Source organism: Lathamus discolor, chromosome 3 (assembly GCF_037157495.1).
Source record: "Lathamus discolor isolate bLatDis1 chromosome 3, bLatDis1.hap1, whole genome shotgun sequence".
NCBI classification, from domain to species: Eukaryota; Metazoa; Chordata; class Aves; order Psittaciformes; family Psittacidae; genus Lathamus; species Lathamus discolor.
The window spans coordinates 5,665,478-5,686,141 of NC_088886.1; the positions used below are offsets into that span (position 1 = coordinate 5,665,478).

Below are 20,664 nucleotides of genomic sequence, written 5' to 3' on the forward strand. Positions count from 1 at the left end.
AATGAAGCCATTCCAGACATTTTATCCAAACTGGAATTATTTGTGAGGATTCGTTGTAGTTGTATTTTTCAGTGTGAAAAGGGTAAAAAGTCGATGGCTTTTAAAGAGGCAGAAAATGAGATTTTATTGTTTTAGTGATGGTCTCATTTGGCTGTATCTGGCCTCCTGTTGTTTAATCCAAGCACCCCAGGATGGATTTAAATACTACTGCATGCATTCTGTGTTACTGTATGGGGAATCTCACTAGGCGCATACTCCTACTTACCGTTTAGCCTCCATTGAGTATGGGGGTGGCTGTCTGTCTGTAGAGCCATTGTAGTGAAAATTGCTATGTGATTTTTGTCTGTTTATAATGTTTGGTATGCTTGAGCAGAATTTGGGGTGAATTGCACTAAAAAGTTGATAGCTTTTGGTTATAAAAATACTTGTTGTTCTAGATGTTGTTATATAGTAGAGCTGCACCGTTTCCCCTCCAATGAGTTGTTGTCCCATGGTAGAAAACTCAAAGTACAGAGTTGTATTGTTGTTTTTTGCCTAAAATCACTACCTTTTGTGATTCATATTTATAAATTAGGATAAGAAAGCCACATTGTAGTCCCGCTGACTCCAGTGGAGCCATATTCCTTTTCTCCAGCTGCAGTTTTGTCTTGGATAAGAGCACCTAAAATACCGAGTTGCTTGGGATGGGGGAGTTGCTTGCAAGCACTGGTATTTTTAAGCTAAGTTAATGCATTACACACTAGAAACAAATTCCAGGTCTGTTTTCAGGACGCACAGAATAGTAATGGTTGGATTTCAAACTGCTTGAGAAAGGTTTTAGCAAGAAAAATGCTGACATAATAATAGTGCAGGCAGCTGAGATGCTCTGAAACCTCCCTGGAGAGCGGTGGGGGACCTTCAGCGGGTGCTGTAACAGAAGGTTACATCCCCCATTGAAATGTGCTGTTCCTTGCGCTTGGAGATGGCTGGGAAGCATTCCGCCCCAGGTGTGCTGGTGATTTTCCTTCCTATTCAGTGCATTTTAGCTAGTAGGCTGCTCTGCAATTTGCCATTTGCCCTTGTAATAGCAATACTACCGATGATGTTTCTGAATTCCTGTGCTAACTTGTAGGCTGTTAAACCTCCTCTGTTGCTGGGGTCGCATGCAAGGGAGGTGGATGACCTTCACTATCAGTGTAATGGGCGAGGGAAACTACAGAATGTTTACTGTTAAAGCTACCTGGAGTTTGCGGGATGATGGTGATAGGTCTCTTGGCAGTAAAATCAGTTTTGATTTGGATGATGTTCTGCCCTCAGGAACACGTTTGTCTTCACAGGGTAGTTGGCAAGACCTTTGTTCAATCTGATAGTCCAGGGGGACAAGTAAATGTCTTTTCTTCCATTTAGTGTATGTAGTAAGTGGCCGGCCCTGTGGAAGGAGAAGAGGAAAGACAGTGGTTGCCACTGGATGCTCTTATTTGTCAACAGTTATGAAGCACAAATCCCTGTTTTTATCCCTGTTTTTCAGTTGAATAAGTAATAAGTTTCAGGTACCAATAGATCTTTGCTTAATATATAAATAACTGTGCATGAAAGTTGTCTTTCTAAATGAGATAATTGTATTCGTAACCTTTCTAGTTTATGCACTATATGCTCAGCATGCAGGCAACCATGTGTCACAGGGCCTAAGGGCTGGAACAGCATCTCCTGTTGTGCTACCCAGCACCTGGTAGTAATCATGGAGTTACATCAGTGCCTACTGCATCCCTAAATTATAGCACTTCTCTAGCAAATAAGCAGCATTTAATGGACTCTACCTATTTCTGCTGTTAACACTTCTTAATTCTTTGTGGTTCCTATCCTAACTCTGCATCACTGTACTCACAGCGAAGCAGCAGCAACGTTCCTGCAGACTTTAAAGGGAGCATTGTGAAATAGGTGAGGCAGAGCACTAATTAGTTTGAGTGCCTTGACATTTAAAGTGAATGAGAAAACTGGGCATCTGAAAATACTGCATGTGGCTCCGAGTATGTTTGTTCTTCTTCTTTTTAGATAGTCAAAACACGGATCTGAATCCAATTTTTTTGATAGTGTCCTTGCTTTTATAAAGGCTGAGTTGGTTTGTTGAAGGTTTTATAGCCTTCTGGTGTATCTTTAATTAGCCAAATGCTACAGGAATATGGAAGTATTGTGAAGAGTAAAGCACGTGAGTGTAACCTGTGCATGCATAAAGCTTAGTGCTGGGCAGTGCTGAAAGCGAAGTAATGAGGAAGTTCAATTTTAATTAAGAGAAGTAGAATACCTGCTGTGCACACAAGTTGCAAAGGGTGGGGGCAAACTAAAGGAATGAATAGGAGAAAACAAGCCAGCATCCATGCATCAAAACTAGGAAAGGCTCTTCTCTGTGCATTGAAGTATAAGGTGAGGGCAGCACTGCCTGACAGCTTTTCTGAAAGGCAGACCCTGTGTGACACCGACCTAAGATGAGTGTGTCATTGCATTGTATCCTAGGTTAAGTGTCTGTTGTGGGACATGAGCAAATGAAGGAATGGCACATTTATGGGATTATCTGAAGTTCATTTTTACATGCAGCTGTAACTCAAAGGAAAAGGTTTCCTATCTTTTTCTGGAGGAAGACTGAAAATAAAATGGCATGGTCTTTATGACCAGGATAGGTAGGTAGTGATACTGTTCCAAGTGTTTCTCATAAGCAAACAGATGTCTGTGGCAGGAAACATTTCAGGATGTCTCCTTTATCTGGACCTGTATATTTTTATGTTGGCTACTAGAAATTAAGCCATTAGACATGAAGAGTTGGGCTGAGTCAGTTTTGTCCAATCCTTTACTGTGCCGTCTGAAACCAATCTGTCATTGTGAAACGCAGGATTTCTTGCCTATGTGCTTTGGTTTATTTCTGCTCATGAAATCCTTTTTGTATCTGAAACATATAAAACGTTGTGTCATGTGAACTTCTCAACCTCTTTGCTTTCATTTTCAGTTGGCTCATGAACATGACATACTGGTTCTACACAGTTTGTGAATTCAGAGTCCTTTTCTTATTCTTCTCTGTACATGTGCTTTCTCTCAGCCGCCTTTAAAGTCTTATTAAAATTGGCATGAGAATCAGGGAGACAGATAAGCATAAAATAAATCCCTCTTGTCCTTTTCCCCCTTTTCCAGCCAAGTTTGGAAAGTTATGGAAGTAGATCTAAGGTTAAAGAAAGTTGCTGTTTGATGACTTTCCAGGGCAACTTAAATTTGAGTATTGCCAGTATGGCTGGGATTTTTGTGATCTTTGCAAGCTCTGCTTTATAGGGTTTGCATCAGGAGAATCAGAGGCTGGGTTTCATGATGAGCTTTTCAGATCACAGGCTATAAGAGGAAGGTGGGTCATAATGCTTTCTGCATCTGAAGCAGTTAAGATCTGAGATGGTTAAAGCCCATAATTACCTCCAAAGCTCCTAGGAGTTTCATGATGGTATTTCTCGTGCCATTCATTTATATCAAAAGCGTTTCAGGAGGTGAAGAATATTGGTGTGAAGGTAAAAAGAACCTTGTAAAAGTAAAGGCTTCTCAAAAGGCATTCACAGTCTGTATATATGAAAGCAATAAAAATATGGAGAGGTTTGGTGACACTGTAAAATTGACTGTCCCATCACTGAATGTTGTGCTCCTTCAAATTCAGGATTTAATCAGTAAGAGTCTTGCAAACTTCAGAGTATCAGGACAAACTACAAGGCATGGTCAGAGGTGCTATACTGAGGCTGTATGCAAGCTTTGGCTTGAGAGTAGAGGGCAATATTGGCATATTTATGGCTATTTTGATCTATTGACCCATTTGCAGAAGTTGATAAGGTGGGTGCTAAGGGGGCATACACTCAGATGTGTGTATTCTATGGGCCACTGGGGAGCTGCCATCCCAAAGAATGAAATAATATCCTTAGAGGCAAGAATTGTTACTTGTGCACCATGTTGAAATAGTGAAATGGCAAGGTAAATCAGTGTATTGTAGTCTACAGGTAGTCCCATACAGTTGCATTGTAGGGCCACATTCATTGCTGAGCTGATTGTGGCCTACTGGGGCTATTGACTTTGGTATCAAGGCTGAGGTTGGATGCTTCTTGGTACTGCTGTGCAAATCCTTCTTTGTTTTAACCATCCTGATAAAACAATGACTGTGCTTGTTGCAGGAACAATAAGAAAATAGTGCAAGACTCATGGGAGGTCCAACATCACGGCTTTAGTGTAGCACATCTGTTTTTCCAAAGCTCTGTGAAAATGTTTCCTTGCCCTTTAGGATTTTCTTTGTCCTGGAACAATATTTGCAAGTGCATGTTTAGAATATAACTTGGGATTAATAGTAATTGGACAAGGGGTTTAGATTTAGCTGGCTATTTTCATTCCTGGTGCAATAAAAAGTCGAAAAGCCTTTGAAGTGAAGATACAAAATCGACCATGTGTGCATTCCAGTTTTGGTTTGCTTCTTTCCAAGTTCATATATCTAAGAAATGGATCTTCTGCATGAGCAACTTAGCATTTGCTTCCTAAGACAATGAACAATAACTAAATTCATATCTGGTCTTTGTCAGGCATTATTACAAATTATGAGAGCCAGACAGAAGTTTATTACCTTAGTGGTGTTCTTGTAGCACAAATTAGGTTCTTGGAACATCCAGCTAGCTCAGTATCATAGATCCATCCATCACAATTAGACTGCTGTGCTGGCAAAGTTAAGTCCCTCTGCCTTAATTGACTGCTGGTATATGCCAGAGGTCTCGAGTGAGGACAAGTCCAGGCCAGTTGAGAGTGCCACTGTACGTGCCCATCACATGAGGCACAAACAAGGACACTCATGTTTCCTCTCTTAGCAGTTTGCTGCTCTTGCTCCCTGGGTAAGATACAGGCAGTAGCAGGATACCTTTTCGTCAAGCAAAGGAAATGGTAGGGATTAATTCAGATTTTAGCTGAGGCCGAAGTACCCTTTTAAGCTATCTTCCTGAGTCCAACCAAGCAGGTGTCTACCTGGGTTACTTCTGCAGAGTGCCTGCCTTGATGTAGGATGAATTGGAGTGTACAGATTGAGCTTAGTCGAGCTTACTTGAAGATGTGCTTATTCTTATACGTGATTGTGCTCACTGACTTTTGTCCTTCCTGACTCAGCTGCCCGTTGCCATGTAAGCTTGGGAAGTCACATAATCTGTTTTTTGCTCCAGTCTCCTTGGTTGCAGGAAGAGAATGGCTCTTTAGAGTGTATTATTAGTATTGTTATTAAGAGGAAATTAAATTCACACATCTTTTGGGTGCTTTGCTGTGTCACAGACAGACTGCTGACCCCCTGGAGGGACAGGGTCTGTGATAACTGGGGCTGAATCTGTTTTGATTCTTTTCTTTATCAGCACCATATTTTATGTGCCCCTTTGTGATACATAGGCCAAGCTTTGATCTGCATGTAATCTGAAAGAGTGCTTTTTGTGCCAAATGTTTTTATTGCAAAGCTTGTGCGCTGAAACGCCTTTTGGAAGTTGGCACTTGGAAAAGTCTTTCTTTAGGTTATTGTTTGCAAAATCAGTGTGCGTGGAGGAAGCATGGGGATTAGAGGGATTTATTTTCTTCTCATTGTGAAGACATGCTTTAAGGCTGCCATCTGAGGAGTCCCTTCAGGCTTGGAGGACACTCCAGAGGTTACACATTCCTTTTCTGCTCCTAATCTTGGGGGCTTTTTGCAGATGGAAAGTCCATAACCTACTGCTTAGGCCAAACTCCATGAGTGGCTTTGGATCAAAAGGGTTGAGGGCTGAACCGTTCAATTTGGCTGTGTAGGATGTAGCACCTCTTCAGTCTCCTTCAGTGGAAAGGTTTCATTTCTCCCTGCATGGTAGTATGTTCATTTTATACTCTTCTACGCTCAAAACTGCTCATCTTGGCCAGTACCTCAAAAAATGGCCAGTGCCTCTTGGAAATGCCTCAAAATACTGCAATCTTCAGAACAGCAAGAGGTTTCTAGTGGGTTTTGGTTTTCAGGTATTCATAGATGACATTAGGTTTTGGAAGCTGAATACAATACTTTGTTCCAAGACTTCTTGCTGGTAGGAATTCAGTATTTTGCTAATTTGCTAAGCTTAAACTGTACTGCTGCCTTCCTTTTCTAGATCGAACTAGATGTAATTTTCCATGTGTTACACTAAATGTTTATATGACAGATTTTATGGTCTATCAAGTGTTTCCCCACACCAACCACTACCACGTTTAAGCCAAATTACTGTGATCTGTCATACATTGTTTGTTCTGCTTCTCTTCTCATAGACATGCAACTAGAGCACTCATCATGGTAGGAAAGGACTGTCAGATTTGAAATATGTTGTTTCCTATTTACCTTTTCTTTAGACATACAGTTTCTAACACTGTTTCTCCTGAGTGCTTTTCTACCTCCTTTCCTCAAACGTCCCATTTTATATCCTGTGGCGTGGATGAACTATTTCCCTCTTGCCTTTCTGACCAATTGGAGCAAAATCCCAACAGATTTCTGTATTCATCTTTGGAAAATGGGCCAAAACAATAGGAGAGAAAAAGGATCCTGAAGCGCATCTGCTAAGTGGAGGCAGAGGATGCCGCAGCAGTAACTCCAAGCTTGTCACTGATTGAGAAACCAGCAGCAGTGATAAAATCCCTAGATGTGCTTCCAAGCCTTATCAGGTTGGATTTAGCTGCCTCTGACAGCAACCTGCAACTTCTGTCTCTTCATTTACACTTCAGCAACACCCACAACACCAGTGAAACGTTTCTATACTGCATCAAGTGCTCAGGAGCCACCCAGGAGGCAGGGAAAGGCTGTGGGTGAATGCACTGCCAGCGCTGGGGGAGCAATTGGCTTTTTGGGTGGGTGAGCTCTGTCACCACCCGTGCTCTCAGTTGCTCTGTGCTGCGACCAGGAGTAATTTGCAGGGAGTCTGGAGCTCGTTGGGAGCTGTAGCTCTGAAATGCACCAAGCTGTGTCCTCTTTGCTATTTCACATTGCACTGGAAATGTTTGCAGTGGTAGGGCAAGGCTTGTTGCTTTTTCCCCATCATCTGCTCATCCTACGCATCTCAGGAGGCTGATGCCCCTTGCCACCCAAATGCTAAGTGCTAGAAAACAACATGGGATGTTTGTGGTGCAGATACAATTTACTGATTCATTTTCCAGTTCACTAACATTTGAAATGGTTGAGCTTTTCCCCAGATTGTCTGTATACAGTCCCATTGAAACACACTTGTCTGTAGGGGGAAAGGAAGTTGAAAGGTTCACAACTGCTTTTAACAGGTATCCATGCACCATTAATGGGTACCAGGAAAAAATCCATGCCAGCCAAGTGGGGTTTTGGGTGGGGGTTTTTTAGTGTCTACATACAGGGGACTGCTCGTTATCCTTGCCTTAAAGTCATAAAACTTGACAGGTCTGGGATTTGAATCTGCAGATGGAGAGAATTGAGGTGTTTCACGCCTGCCCCTCAAGTGTCTATTTGGATTTTGGGGTTTATGATGGAGATGAGCAGCTCCAGACCACCTCTACAAAGTGCATTTAGCGGAACAGCGGAGAAGCATTGCAGCACAAACATAAGCAATCAGAAAAATGCTTATGACCAGTTGTTGTCCCCATGATCCCTGCAAATCTCATCTAAACCAAACAGGAATTGTAAGGAAATGGCCATGAAGAACAGTTCACAAAGTGCCGTAGCATGAACGCCTTGAAGCACCGTTGAGGCACGCAGCTGCCTCCTAGGTGTAGCAGAGGAGCTGGCTGCACATCTGCACCGCTCCAGCGGTTCTTGCAGCAAAGAGGTAAATTGATCTCAGAACCACTCGTGTGTTTTACAATTCATTGTTTTCACTTAATGCATCCCAGTAAATAATGCTCAGTGTATTTCTGGCTTGCTAAGCTTGTTCTTAAGGCATTGCCGTAATTTTCCAGGTTGGGTTCAGTTTCTGTGCTTTGTTCAGTGGTCTTCCTAAACATACAGGGCCTGATTTCCTAACCTGCTGCTGAGCAATCACAACATCTGTTGGAGTATATTGGACTTGCAGGTAGAGAACAGCATGACCGAAGCTATAATCCATAAAGTTATTTTATTATGAATCTATTAAGGATTTTGCAGTTTGCCGAGTAACTTTGTTGTTTGGGGAGCTTTATGTGACACAGAAAATGTATTATTGCTTATTCAGATGTGATAAAAACGAGCAGAAAGGAGCAGAAATGCAGAGGATGCTTGGACACCACGTATGTCTCCCATATCCCAGTATCAATAGCATGGAAATAGTAACAGCAGAGCTGTCAGCTGATACCACCTATCTGAAAACAACCTGACCGTTTAGTTATGCAAGTGGAAAGGCTGTGCAACTTGAATCCCTGTGGAACTTGTGCTTATGGATATAGCATTGTATGGTACATGCTTCCCGCGTTCAGTGGGGCAGCTTTTACAGGAGGCTTTGCAGCTTGCAGGATGTTTTTTGTTGAGGCTCTCAACACTGTGCCCCAGGCTCCACTAAATAGACAACCTCATTAAAAGGGAAATGGCGATAGTGAAGCAGTGACTTTCTCATGCCATCTAACTCGCACATGTGAAATGGTTGCGAGACCCTCCGAGTACTTAATTGATTGACTTAATTGATTTAGTGGCACTGGAGGCTACAGCGTGGACATAAAGGGGCAAGATGAGGATAAGGGGTGAAGAAATTTATGATCGGTACCAAGCAGCCCAAGGGAAATTGGAAATGCCACGGATCTCAGTCAGCTAAATCAGTCCAGTGCGACGTACAGGGAGCAACCCTGGGGGAAAGGAGAAGCAGGGGATAGAACGGAGAAAAGGAGAGAAAATAATGGCTACTGGGAGAGACTGGAGTAACTTATCGGGAAGAGCGAAGACGTCTTGGTGGAGGTGGGTATTTTGGATGTCTTTAACACCACAAAAAAAGCTTTATAGTGTGTGAATAAAACAGAATAATTGCATCATGTTTACGTCAAGAGATGGTCTTAGTTACCCTTTCCCGAGACCTTATCTTTCTTCTAAAATCCTTGATTAACCAGGGGAAGTTTAGATTGGATATAAGGAAGAAGTTCTTTACTGTAAGGGTGGTGAGGCACTGGAATAGGTTGCCCAGGGAAGCTGTGAATGCTCCATCCCTGGCAGTGTTCAAGGCCAGGTTGCACAGAGCCTTGGGTGAGATGGTTTAGTGTGAGGTGTTCCTGCCTATGACAGAGGGTTGGAACTGGATGATCTTAAGGTCCTTTCCAACCCACACCATTCTATGATTCTATGCCTGCAACGGTGAATAGAGTCACAGGAGAGGCTGTGTACGGTGTATTATTTAAACAGCTGAAGCTTAAATGTTAAATTACTTCCTAATCTGTGCAATATTTAATTGACTGTATTGAACCATCATACAAATTAAGTCTTCTCTATAATTCGTTCTGTTGTGCTGCAGCCCTCCAAAATAATTTGATACCTCACTTAAGAATTGGTGACTGGCTTGTAACAGTGCTCAGCAAAGATACAGTAAAAACATCAACTGGTGTGTGATGCTGTCCATCAGCATGGGCTTATGGGGGTGTCATAAACAGCCCTGAGTTATGAAGTAATTCCTTTATGTGCTTCTGGCTCACTGGAGACAGGATTAAGTCATGCTAAAACCTTGAACGCGGTAAGAAAAGAATAAATAAATAAAAGAGGCTGGGGAGAAAGGGAGGCAGGTCAGCTTGTGAGTAGTAACTGTGTAACTGACCAGCAGTTCTGCTACCCACAGAATCATATCATGGAATCCTAGAATGGTTTAGGTTGGAAGGGACCTTAAAGCTCATCCAGCTCCAGCCCCTGCCATGGGCAGGGACACCTTCCACTGGAGCAGCTTGTTCCAAGCCCCTGTGTCCAACCTGGCCTTGAGCACTGCCAGGGATGGGGCAGCCACAGCTTCTCTGGGCACCCTGTGCCAGCGCCTCAGCACCCTCACAGGGAAGAGCTTCTGCCTAAGAGCTCAGCTCAGTCTCCCCTCTGGCAGCTTAAAGCCATTCCCCTTGCCCTGTCCCTACAGGCCCTTGTAAAACAGTCCTTCTCCAGCACTCTTGTAAGCAATTTTGTGTGGCTTTTGTTTCATCTCCTTTCAGGACTGTTCATATCAAGTATCAAGGGGGTGGCTACATGTGAGCAGTTACAAACTGAGGGATAAAAATGGTATTTCTGTTGGTTGGTCTTATTTCACAGGACAGATTAATGTATGTAATCAGCCATAAATCTAATCAAAACATGCAAAGAGCATGTGTTTATAGGTGGCCTCAGTTGTAAGTCTGTGCTGGGTGGCTGGCTGACATGGTGTTTCTCCTTGTGCCATCCTCCATGCTGGTGCGCATCTCACTGCTGTGCAGGGCTGTGCATGGTACTGGGCAGGCTGCATCCTCAAAACAAAGATTTACAGAAAGGACGCAGTTTTGATCTTGCATTGTACAGTGGTAAACCTCTACTGACTGCAACAGGAGCCTTATTTCTGCTTTGCAAAGAATTAGGCACTCGTGGAATAATAAATATTGGCATATGTGAAAACAGACATTAGATGACTTGAGGGCTATGAAAACACAGGTTTGAAGGTATGTTTATATCTACATTGGAGTAGAGATGTCTATATGCAACATTGCATTTCATGCGTATGTTCCAAGTCAGTAAGCTCTTGCTAAACACTCCATACAGTAAAAGATGTGAAAGGATAATGTTGCGGTCACCTTTACTTAATTTGTACTTCCATTGATACAGTATGTAAAATATCACAACCATTAAAAATGTAATGATTTTCGAATGGTTAATGAGGGTTCCCAAATAAATTGGCGTGTTTCCATCTGCTGTCTTACATTGCGGGGGATACTTTTCCATGGTAGAACGATCTTCAGATGTAATTCCATGAGGAAGGAATCTGATCACAGTTTAATTTCAGTGCAAACCCCTGCCTCGCAATCAATAAGGCAATGTCAAAGAGCTTTGATTTAATAGGAGCCGGAGATAACGTTCCTTGTCATATGCAGAATAGAGAGATGGGAACATTTCATTTCATTGTAACAGATAGCATGCAACTTGGTTTTCAGAAAAACCTAATATATCAATATCCCTGTGTTATCTAAGTAAGATCCCATCCTTAATTTTAAACACCTAACACGTTAGGAGTGTCTGAAGTGCACCCTCAGCTTTAGCCACGTTCAGCTTGAAGCCTATGGCAACACTTCCGTTTTCCTTCAAGCAAGCAATCTTGATCTTGGGACGTTAGGAGCTATTTAGTGCAAAATGAAAATGAAATATGCCCAGTCTTTTGTTTTATACGTAGTCATTTGTCTCTTGCATGCTGCCTCTCCTGTTAGATTTCGGTCTATGTCCTACAGAAACCTCATCACTTGTCACTTGCCCTGCACGCGTTCAGCCTTTTTGCTTCTACACACACACATCCTCTGTGGGTTTGAATATTAAAATGTTTTCTTTTAAGCCCTAAAAATACCAGGTTGTTTAGAGATTGCCTCGATACCACGCTGATTTTCAAAATGTGCTTTTCTCAAACCCAGCAGGAAGCTGGACCTCAAAAGAATCCTTTGTGAGGCTTCGCCTCCTCTCAGAAATAGCATTATCCCTAGATGATATATGAGCAGGTCAATATATCAGAAGGTAGAAATTGAAGCTAATAGATTGGTTTAGATAAACTTTTCAAGGACATTATTCTAAGTAGAAATACTTAAGTATTACTTTGGTAATAAAATACTATTTAAGCCAAAGTGATAAAGATTCTGGCACTCCAAGGCGTGCTTGTAGGAGCCTCAGATTCATGTCCTGGCTCTGGAGAGAGCTTTACTCATACATTTTAAACAAAATTGAGCCTTTTTATTGTGACAATTAACCAAAGTGGGATTTTTAAATAAAATGTGAACTTTTGCATTTAGCATCGATTTCAGTCAATTTCCACTCGTTTTCTGGGAAAAGTACAGTTTTGGAGTTCTGTTATTGCTTTAAATGAAATACCACTCGCTGGCTGATGCTGAGGGTTACAGAGATAAAGCAAGTCTTGTGCTGATCCTTAGACAGATTGGATAGCTCTAGCTCTGCAGGCCCCTAATGATCAGCCTGTCCTGAGTCACCCTGTATGAAGCTACAGGTAACTGCTGCTGCTTCTTATATGTACCTACAGATACTGATTGTCTACCTAGGATGCTGTGTAGGTAGCAACTAAGTAACATAATATTTTCTATTGAATTATAGCTCACCAAAAGATACCAAAAAATCCTCAGTTGAAGCTTTAGTCACGTTATTAAAGCAAATCAAGTTTGACTAGATTTTGTAAAGAGAATAGGTTTAAGGAATTCAGATGTTAATTGATTTTGATACCAGGATGTGTTTGCTTGTTTTAATTCCATAGGTGTATTGAGATCCGGGTGAAGCACTGATGAAAGAGAAATTATACTGCTTTTTAATGGAATATTTTGATGGATGTCTCTTACTGTGTTTTTTTTTAATAGCTACTACAGCACCACCATGCAGTTCATGAAATTTCATACATCGCAAAGGATATCACAGACCATCGAGCGTTTGGATATGTATGTGGAAAGGAGGGAAATCATAGATTTGTGGCAATAAAAACAGCCCAGGCAGTAAGTATCAAATCACTGTCATTTTCTACAGTGTAACCCAAGAGAAAGGCTCTGTTCATAAGAAGGCGTTCAAGAGGCCAACCTTGGGTTGTTTCTGATTGTGCTACACTTATCACAAGTGACTGCTTAGATGTTAAATGCCAACTTAATGGAACCAGCTTGGGGGAAAGAGAATGTGTTTCTCTGTTTCTGATTTTTAATGATGTACTGTTTATAGTTAGTTATTGGTTTCCTTTCTAACTAAACTTGACTGGATACAGCTAAGCTTGGTTATTATATTCGTACACTCATTTAAACAGAGAGCGATAGATTCCAAAGAGCTACTTTGCATATAGTCTACATTCTTTCCATTGCATGAGAAACCACTAATAAATATTCTATTATATTCATATATATGCCTTTTGTATTCATAATGCTTTTTATATTTGATTATAAATACATCAATTTAATATTAATGATACTGAAATATTATCCTTAATTGTTAAATATAGTTAGTTTGATAGAAATTGACCTGAGCCTGGTTGCTAAGGGAGAAATTACTTCTGTATGGAGTTCTCTCCGATTGTGGAGATGCTGTAACTGCTCTATCAGCAGGGTGGGTTAAAAAGTGTATACTTTCCCATATAGAAACTTTCCTTCCTGTTTTTGCTTCCATAGGCTGAACCTGTAATTCTGGACTTGCGAGACCTGTTTCAGCTCATCTATGAACTGAAACAAAGAGAAGAAATGGAAAAAAAGGCACAAAAGGACAAGCAGTGTGAACAAGCGGTATACCAGGTACACGCATAAGCTTAGACTAGTGCCAAGAAAAGTATGGTGTGAAATGCCCCCCAGAATTGCTCCAAAGAGGCACTGAGCATCCTCAGCATTTCTTAACAGCAATGGGTTTGAACGGTGCTAGCTTCATGGACAAGTAAGAACCTAACAGCCATCGTGAGCTCAGGGGTAGGATTAAACAATGCTGAAAGCTAACACTTGGGGTATGATGAACATGTTTAGCAACTGGAAATGATCTATCCATTTCCTGCGTAGTGTTTCCTCTCACTCAGAAGGAAAACTGTAATGAAAGTGTGTGTGTTGTAAGTCAGGTTTTTACAGTGTGTAATACTTTAGGGATGATTCAATATACTTCTGAATGTATGCATTTGAATCAAATCAAACAAGGTGCAGATTTTAAACTTGGATGAAACTGGAATAAAATTACTTTGTACAAGCATGTGACTTTATCTGTATACTGGAGAAAGAAAACTATATACTTACCTGCCCATTTTGCTTATTTCTTTGCTGTCCTTTAGTTTCTGAATACAGTTCTTTTATCTCTGCTGTTTATGTTCTTTGCTTTTACTGCCTGTCCTCTTACTTTGCTGTAGACAATATTGGAAGAAGATGTAGAAGATCCTGTATACCAGGTAATTTCTGAAGCTGTACTGCCTTGGAGTTTCAGAAATGATTAGATATATGTTATCTTCAAACACAGCCAAAACCTTTAACAAGATGTTCTGAAGCTTACTGAGATAGGTCTTCTGAGAAACTTGTGAGATTTTGACAGAAAGTAGCATATTTAGAGATAAGCTGTAAGTAATGTCACAATGTGTCTGTATAGGATAGAATATTCCTAAAATGTGGCTTGCAAGTCCCGATTTTAAATTCCCAAATGAGATTTGTCATCATTATTGAATACAAACCCTAACTGAAAAGGGGGTTACTTTGAGAATAAGGAAGGTGACATCTTGTTCTGAGAGTAATAAGTTGACATTTTGTCTTCTGTGGGGCCAGAACATAATTCAGAAGGGGAATATTTGGATAAGAACATCAGTGGAATTGATGTTCTAACATGCTCCCTTGTTGGCGCTTGGGCTATGATTTAATAATAGATCTGAAATTTAAGCCTTGTTTCATCCAAGCAAAATGTCTTGGAGCAAAGATGATTATCAGATATGTGTCAATATATTCATGTCCAGTACCCTACTGAGTGTGAAGAAGAAAAAGCTGTAATTTCATTCTCATGTTTTTGTACTGAAACAAAACAGATGATAGTTTACAGGGTTTATTCCTGGAGATTTTGTGTTCTTCCACTTAGGTATGTCAGTGGGAGGCATGCTGAAAGAAACCGATCCAGCCATTAGGGAATATTGAAGAGCGCCTAAGGTGCAGCAAGAAAGATGATAAGGATTAGGATGCCCTAAATTGCTATTCAGCTTTTATAATGTCAGGAGTTTTACTTTGTGCTCTTCACAATAAAGCAAGAACCTGAAAGTGAAAATAGTTGTGACAGCCTTTTGCTACGTGGCCTGTTATATGAGCACCAGCCTATTCCCCCCGTTTGGATTTAGCTTTTTTATTCATAGATAATAAATAGATGTTGAAATAATTGCCATTATGTAAAAGAGGCAAAACTCATGTTGACTTTGGAAAATGAATGTTGGGCCACAGGCAGTCTCTCTAGTGAGAAAGAATTAGGAAGTTGCTCTAATGATCATTAGGGGAGATTCAGGTCTATTTATTGCCGGTTTATGAAATATGAAACAACCTTACTCTGCTTTCCAACACACCGGTTATCCTGCTGCCAGCCTGTGCTTTGAACTTGTTTCTTTAATGCCTGCCTGTGTTTTGACGTGGAATTCCAAATCGCCTTTTTCCCTTCTGTTTCATCTTTGACTTTCCCTCTCTGGCGGCTGGTGTCATAGTACATTGTGTTTGAGGCTGGACACGAGCCAATCCGTGAGCCTGAAACGGAAGAAAACATTTATCAGGTATAAAATTACTAACTTTGGTGTTTTCATTGCAACGATTGCAAGCATTTAGTGAAGTACATTTCATATATAGTTCACTTTTATTAGTTTTCATCCATCACAGAAACGTCTGGCATTTCATTTTGGTGACATGACATGAATAACCCGCCCAGTCTCAGTGTGATGCTTCTGTTTGTCATTTCAGCTTCTGCAGATTGTATTCGTTTTGTCCACTTATAAAAGGTCTTAAACTTTTGCGTGCACCAGATTAAGTGATAAATAATGGATTGTCTTTTTTTCCTGATAATTTTGGCAGTATTTTACACCTTTACAGATCCTGAAGTCTCATGGATTGCTCACCCAAGCAATTCTGAGAAAGGCATTTTGATGGTATTGCTCTTCTTTCTGCCTAACCAAGGAAATCACTGACAAAACCTAAGAGCTCTCAATGGATACCCCCCAGGCCGGGGAAAATATTTTCCGAGTGCAAATGTTATGTTAGAGCCCAAGCTCCCATTCTTCACACTGACAAAAATTGCATTAAAAGCAATCTAAAATAATCTTTTGTCGTTCAATTTATCCTCACGGGATCAGTCCGGGGTTTATTAAAATATAATGTAATTCATTTTGTGTCACATACTAGAGGCAAATCTGAAAATAGACAGAAATCTCTGTGTGCTGTAAGAAAATAGTGATTCGAGGAAATCATTTAGTGTGGAGGGGAAGAAGTTCAAGCAGTGATTAAGCATTTCATCTGGCCGTACTAGAGGTTGATCTGCTAATAGCGAAAGCATTTCTAAAGTAGGCAGGAGCAAGGATAGAACAAAAACAAAGGGAAAGGTATTTTTTTGAGTAATGATAGAAGGTAGGAAGATAACAGGGGAGAAAATGAAAGGTTAGAATAGCTGTAAGCCAAAATAGGAAGAAGCTAAGTGGGAAATGGAAATGCAAGCTAAACGTTAGAAAATAACCATTTTATTAGCCCCATCACAGGGTCATTGAGTTGAGATTCATTTACTCTGTCGGTGTTGATTTCCTGGCACCCCTGCCACACACACTAGAATATGCATCTTTCTGCATCTCTAGACCAAGGCACACAAAGCTCTCAAGGTGAGAGTATGGCTAAGGTTAAAATGTTGCTACCACATAGTGTTGAAAGTTCGATTATTGTCAGGGAAGCAATCCATTAAATAATTACTGCTATAGTTCATAGAATCATGGAATAGTTAGGGTTGCAAAGGACCTTAAGATCATCCAGTTCCAACTCCCCTGCCATGGGCAGGGACACCTCACACTAAACCATGGCACCCAAAAAATCCCATCACAACTATGATCAGGTGAAAAAAACCTGATTGTTGTTCATCCAAGTGCAGAGCTTTCAGTGGTGTTTTAGGGATGTACCAGTGGAAGCAAGCAAAATGGGATCGTTGCTCCCAGTGTTTGGAGATCCTAGATCAAACTTTGGTGGGTAGGGAAGAAGTAGGAGCTGTGTTCTGAGGAATGGCCTAAAGAACAGGAGGACTCTGGACAGTTTCTTTTTCTTAAAACGGAAATTAAAGACAATGAGCAGATGCTGAGGTCACTGTCACCTCATCTCAAGACACTGCTGTTACTGTCCTGTAAGCCACCAGAGAATTGCTGAAGGCTTCACTTGACAGTAGCTGGATGTGAAGAAGTGTTTCCTCCCACAGAAAATTCCTGTGATTAATATGCCACTCTCTCAATATATGCAGGTCTAGCATTGTCCTCTGAATTTACTACAGGCAGTACTTGTAATACTGCAGATGCTGAGTTTGAGGAGCAAGGTGGCTTCTTCCGTTACCTATGTAATTGACATGCTGTAGTATCACTAGTGTAGACTTGCCCAAGACCACAAGCTTCTTAGTTCCCATGGACTTTGTGAGCTTTTGGCTTACTATAAATCTGGGTTCCCCTCATGCAGATCGTACACTCTGATCACTAGGAAATTGTTTCTCTTACAAGATCTTGATGATCTCAGACCTACCCAGGCTACTATTAAAGATTAAATTAGAAAAGGTCCTGTTTTCCTGTTTCCTTTTGTTTAAACCACGACACTTAGTAGCTTTATTTTAGTTCGATGCAAATTGGTGCCTGCTTCTATTATTTACTACAGAGCCTTCCCCATCCTATACTGTAGTAAACATGCATCTGCTCAGAAACCACCTGCATCCTCACTTCAGCCTCATCAAATCTTTCTTCTGGTGCTGCTCTGGGTTTTCAACCGAGAGCTGGTATGTGAAGAATTCACTTCTCCCATGGTGGGAAAGAGTCCTACCGAGCAGGAAAGAAAAGATTCCACCTGGATGTGGAAGATAATGTGCCAAAAGTGACAATTTCTGTTTCTCTTTAACATAGCAGAGGTCACAGTTTTCTTTTTAAGCATTCATTCTCTGTCTGTCACCTTCCTTTGATACATTACCCCAAAGACTGCCTGTGTCTGTCTGTTCTTCTAATATTGCCTGTCTATGTAAATTACTCTAATATGTGTTAGGCAAGGACTTGATCACTGAGCATGTACAATCCTCTTACCTAGTGTCAGATTTCTTAATAGCATCTCTTTTCCTGCCAGTTGTTTCAGTGAGGTGGGGATGAGATTTTGTTGAGTGGTTTTGTGTTGTGTATGTAGCAGCACTGGTCTCTATGGAGAAGCAAGTTCAGCTCGATGAGGAGTTGTCAATCTGAGATGGGGCTTTCTGCGTTGTGGTGCTTGTTTTGCTAGTGAAATGCAAGTACATCAAAGTAGTTCACAGCCTGTCACTGAGACAGCTGTCAGCAGCAGCAGTGCTGGTACCTCTTTGCTGATATTTCTAATCAAAGAAAACAAAAACCAAGAGAAAGCCCTTGCAGACCCCTGGTGTAAGTAGCGATGCAAGAAAGCGTGATGCTACATGGCAGTATAGACAACAAGAAGACAACAGGCATCGGGCTGGGAGAGAAAAATGTCTGTCAGAAAACTTTGTCTTGATATTAGAAGTCAGGAGTTTTTCTCTAGTGAAAGCATAAGCTGGAGTAAAAAAGAGGGGATTGATAGTGCAGGGAAATGCTCATTTCCACAGTAAGCTGTGGACAGAAGCGTGCTAATTGGAATGACTTCATGGAAAAGTTGGAAGGAGGAAGAGGAGAATGACTTGAAGAGAAAACTTAGAGAGAAAAGAGGAACTGGTGATAGTTTATAAACAGTTCATCTTAGCACATTTGTCCTCTTTTATGAAGACTAAGCTTGCCAGTGACTTATGAAACAGACCGGTCTTGGTTTCTGCTCTGACACTGTCCCTTAAAGTTTTCTCTCGTTACAGACTGTTATTTCCATGAAATTGAACTGTTCCACTGTTACCCGTTTCACCTATCTAATGGGATAGGTGTTTTCAGTGGGAAGGACCAGTACTTTGAGAAAAGCAAGTCAAGCAGGCTATTCCCAGGATAGGAATAGAAGAGATCTTTGAAAAGCTCATGCAGTTCCCTTGAGGGTTCTGTGCTTGTGCTTTTGACTTCTGCAATGTGCACCAAGTTAATGATGTGTAGTTTGTCTTGAGCACTTTAACGTTTAAAGATGGGCAAGAGAATGTTTGAACAGTAGAGAGAGCTTTTTATATATTATGCAAAATAAGAAATTATAACATCTCAATGAAAAAGTTACATTACTTCAGCTTCCCCTAGATCTTCGCTCTTCCTACTCTAGTATCACAACTCTAACATAGTTACTGTCTTAGAAAACAGAAAGGTAATCATTTTTTAATATCTGCAATATTATTTCTCCTATTGACCTGTGAGGTTTCCTTACTGTCTGAAATGTAACCTGCTTATGCTGAACGCCCTTGTTCAGTGAAAAACTGGCACTGATTTACTTAGAGCATCTGCACCAGTTTAGAGCATGTTCTCTTTGCTTGTGTCATTTACAATAGACATTCAGTGCTTCCAGGAAGGAAAAGGAATGCAATCACAAATAATAAATATGTAAACCAGCAGTCCTGAGGCAGGCAAAGCCCGGTATTACAAAGCAAATCGATTCACATGAGCAGGTCATAAATGCCTAAGGTGTACATGATGACTCTTGACTCCACTAAAGGCTCACCCCAGTTTTAAGTGTGTCGTCTCTTGTCCATGTGAGGCCATTGAGTTCAGCTCCCTGGCTGTGTCAGACTCTTACAGGCCAGTAATTCCTTAGTAAAACTGCAGCATCATAACCAAACATCACTTATAGCAGCTGCAGGGCCCCAGCACTGCAGGGGTACATGTTATGACTTTATCTGACTTAGGTTATGAAGTGAATTGGAAGGGGAAAAATGTAACGCTACAGGCCACGCATCTCTTTCCCTTACTTCAGTAGCTGTACCCTGGATCTCTACCGCGGAGGAAGATGACTTACTGACCTGATCATGACTTCATCATACATCATCTAACCCTCAAGTAAAATGAATAAAAGCCATTTCATTAGGAAGGAGATCCAAGTGCGCCTGGACTTGATGCAACCAGAATTAACTGAGAATGAAACTCTCATTTCTGAACACTACTGGGCTTTAGGATTTTGAAATTCGGACAGATGTTTTATTTCTTTAGTATCTGCTCGAGTGGTGGTACTTGCTTACATGAAGAGATTGATTTCATTAGTATTAAATGGCTACTCTATACATATATGTCTTGCTGCTTTCAATTTTCATCAAACCTGCTTTGGTAATGACCTTCGTTTTCATTTTCTGTTGCAGGTTCCTACCAGCCAAAAGAAGGAAGGTGTTTATGATGTGCCAAAAAGTCAACCTGTAAGTGTAAGTATTTTCCCTATTTATATGCAGTAAAGGTGTGTTTCTTAGCCTCTGTGACTGTCATTATTGCGTGTAACATCTGGTACATTCCTCGTGATGTGAATTTTATCTGTGATGTGTTGTTATTCAGAATAACCAGGATTGTTATGTCACTTATATCCATCTCATTCATTACTTAAATCTCCTTTCTGGCTTTTCCAACTCATTCTTACGTAAGTCACTATTTATAAATGTGCTATGTGTGGTCAAGAGTCAACAATAAGCCTTCTGCATGTTAATGCATAAACTGTTGGGGGCTGGATTAGGAGGGTTCCTCTATTACCCAGCGCTGTACTCTGAGTGAGCATGAACTTCATTTTCTCCCCTGTGTGCTCTGTCAGAGCTGTACTTTATATATTGTGCTCCTTTCGGCTTGGTTTAGTAGGACAGCAGGGGAGGCAAAGTCTGAATAGAGTGGAGCTCAAGAGAGGTAGCATTAGGAAAAGGTCTGTCAGAACACTGTGACCTCTACAGTGTTTTTCTGCAAC

General features: G+C 41.0%; 1 protein-coding gene across 11 annotated transcripts in view; it reads left to right on the forward strand.

Moving 5' to 3' along the window:
* Positions 1-20,664, forward strand: part of DAB1 (DAB adaptor protein 1) — a 484,717-nt gene that overhangs the window by 430,384 nt on the left and 33,669 nt on the right. For 10 of the 11 annotated variants that reach the window (XM_065673261.1, XM_065673260.1, XM_065673259.1 and 7 more), the window contains 3 exons: positions 12,493-12,624; positions 13,282-13,401; positions 20,081-20,140. In XM_065673261.1, the coding sequence (XP_065529333.1) occupies positions 12,493-12,624; positions 13,282-13,401; positions 20,081-20,140 (312 nt within the window). The remainder of the gene's footprint in view (positions 1-12,492; positions 12,625-13,281; positions 13,402-20,080; positions 20,141-20,664) is intronic. The other variant, XM_065673257.1, reaches the window with a different exon arrangement.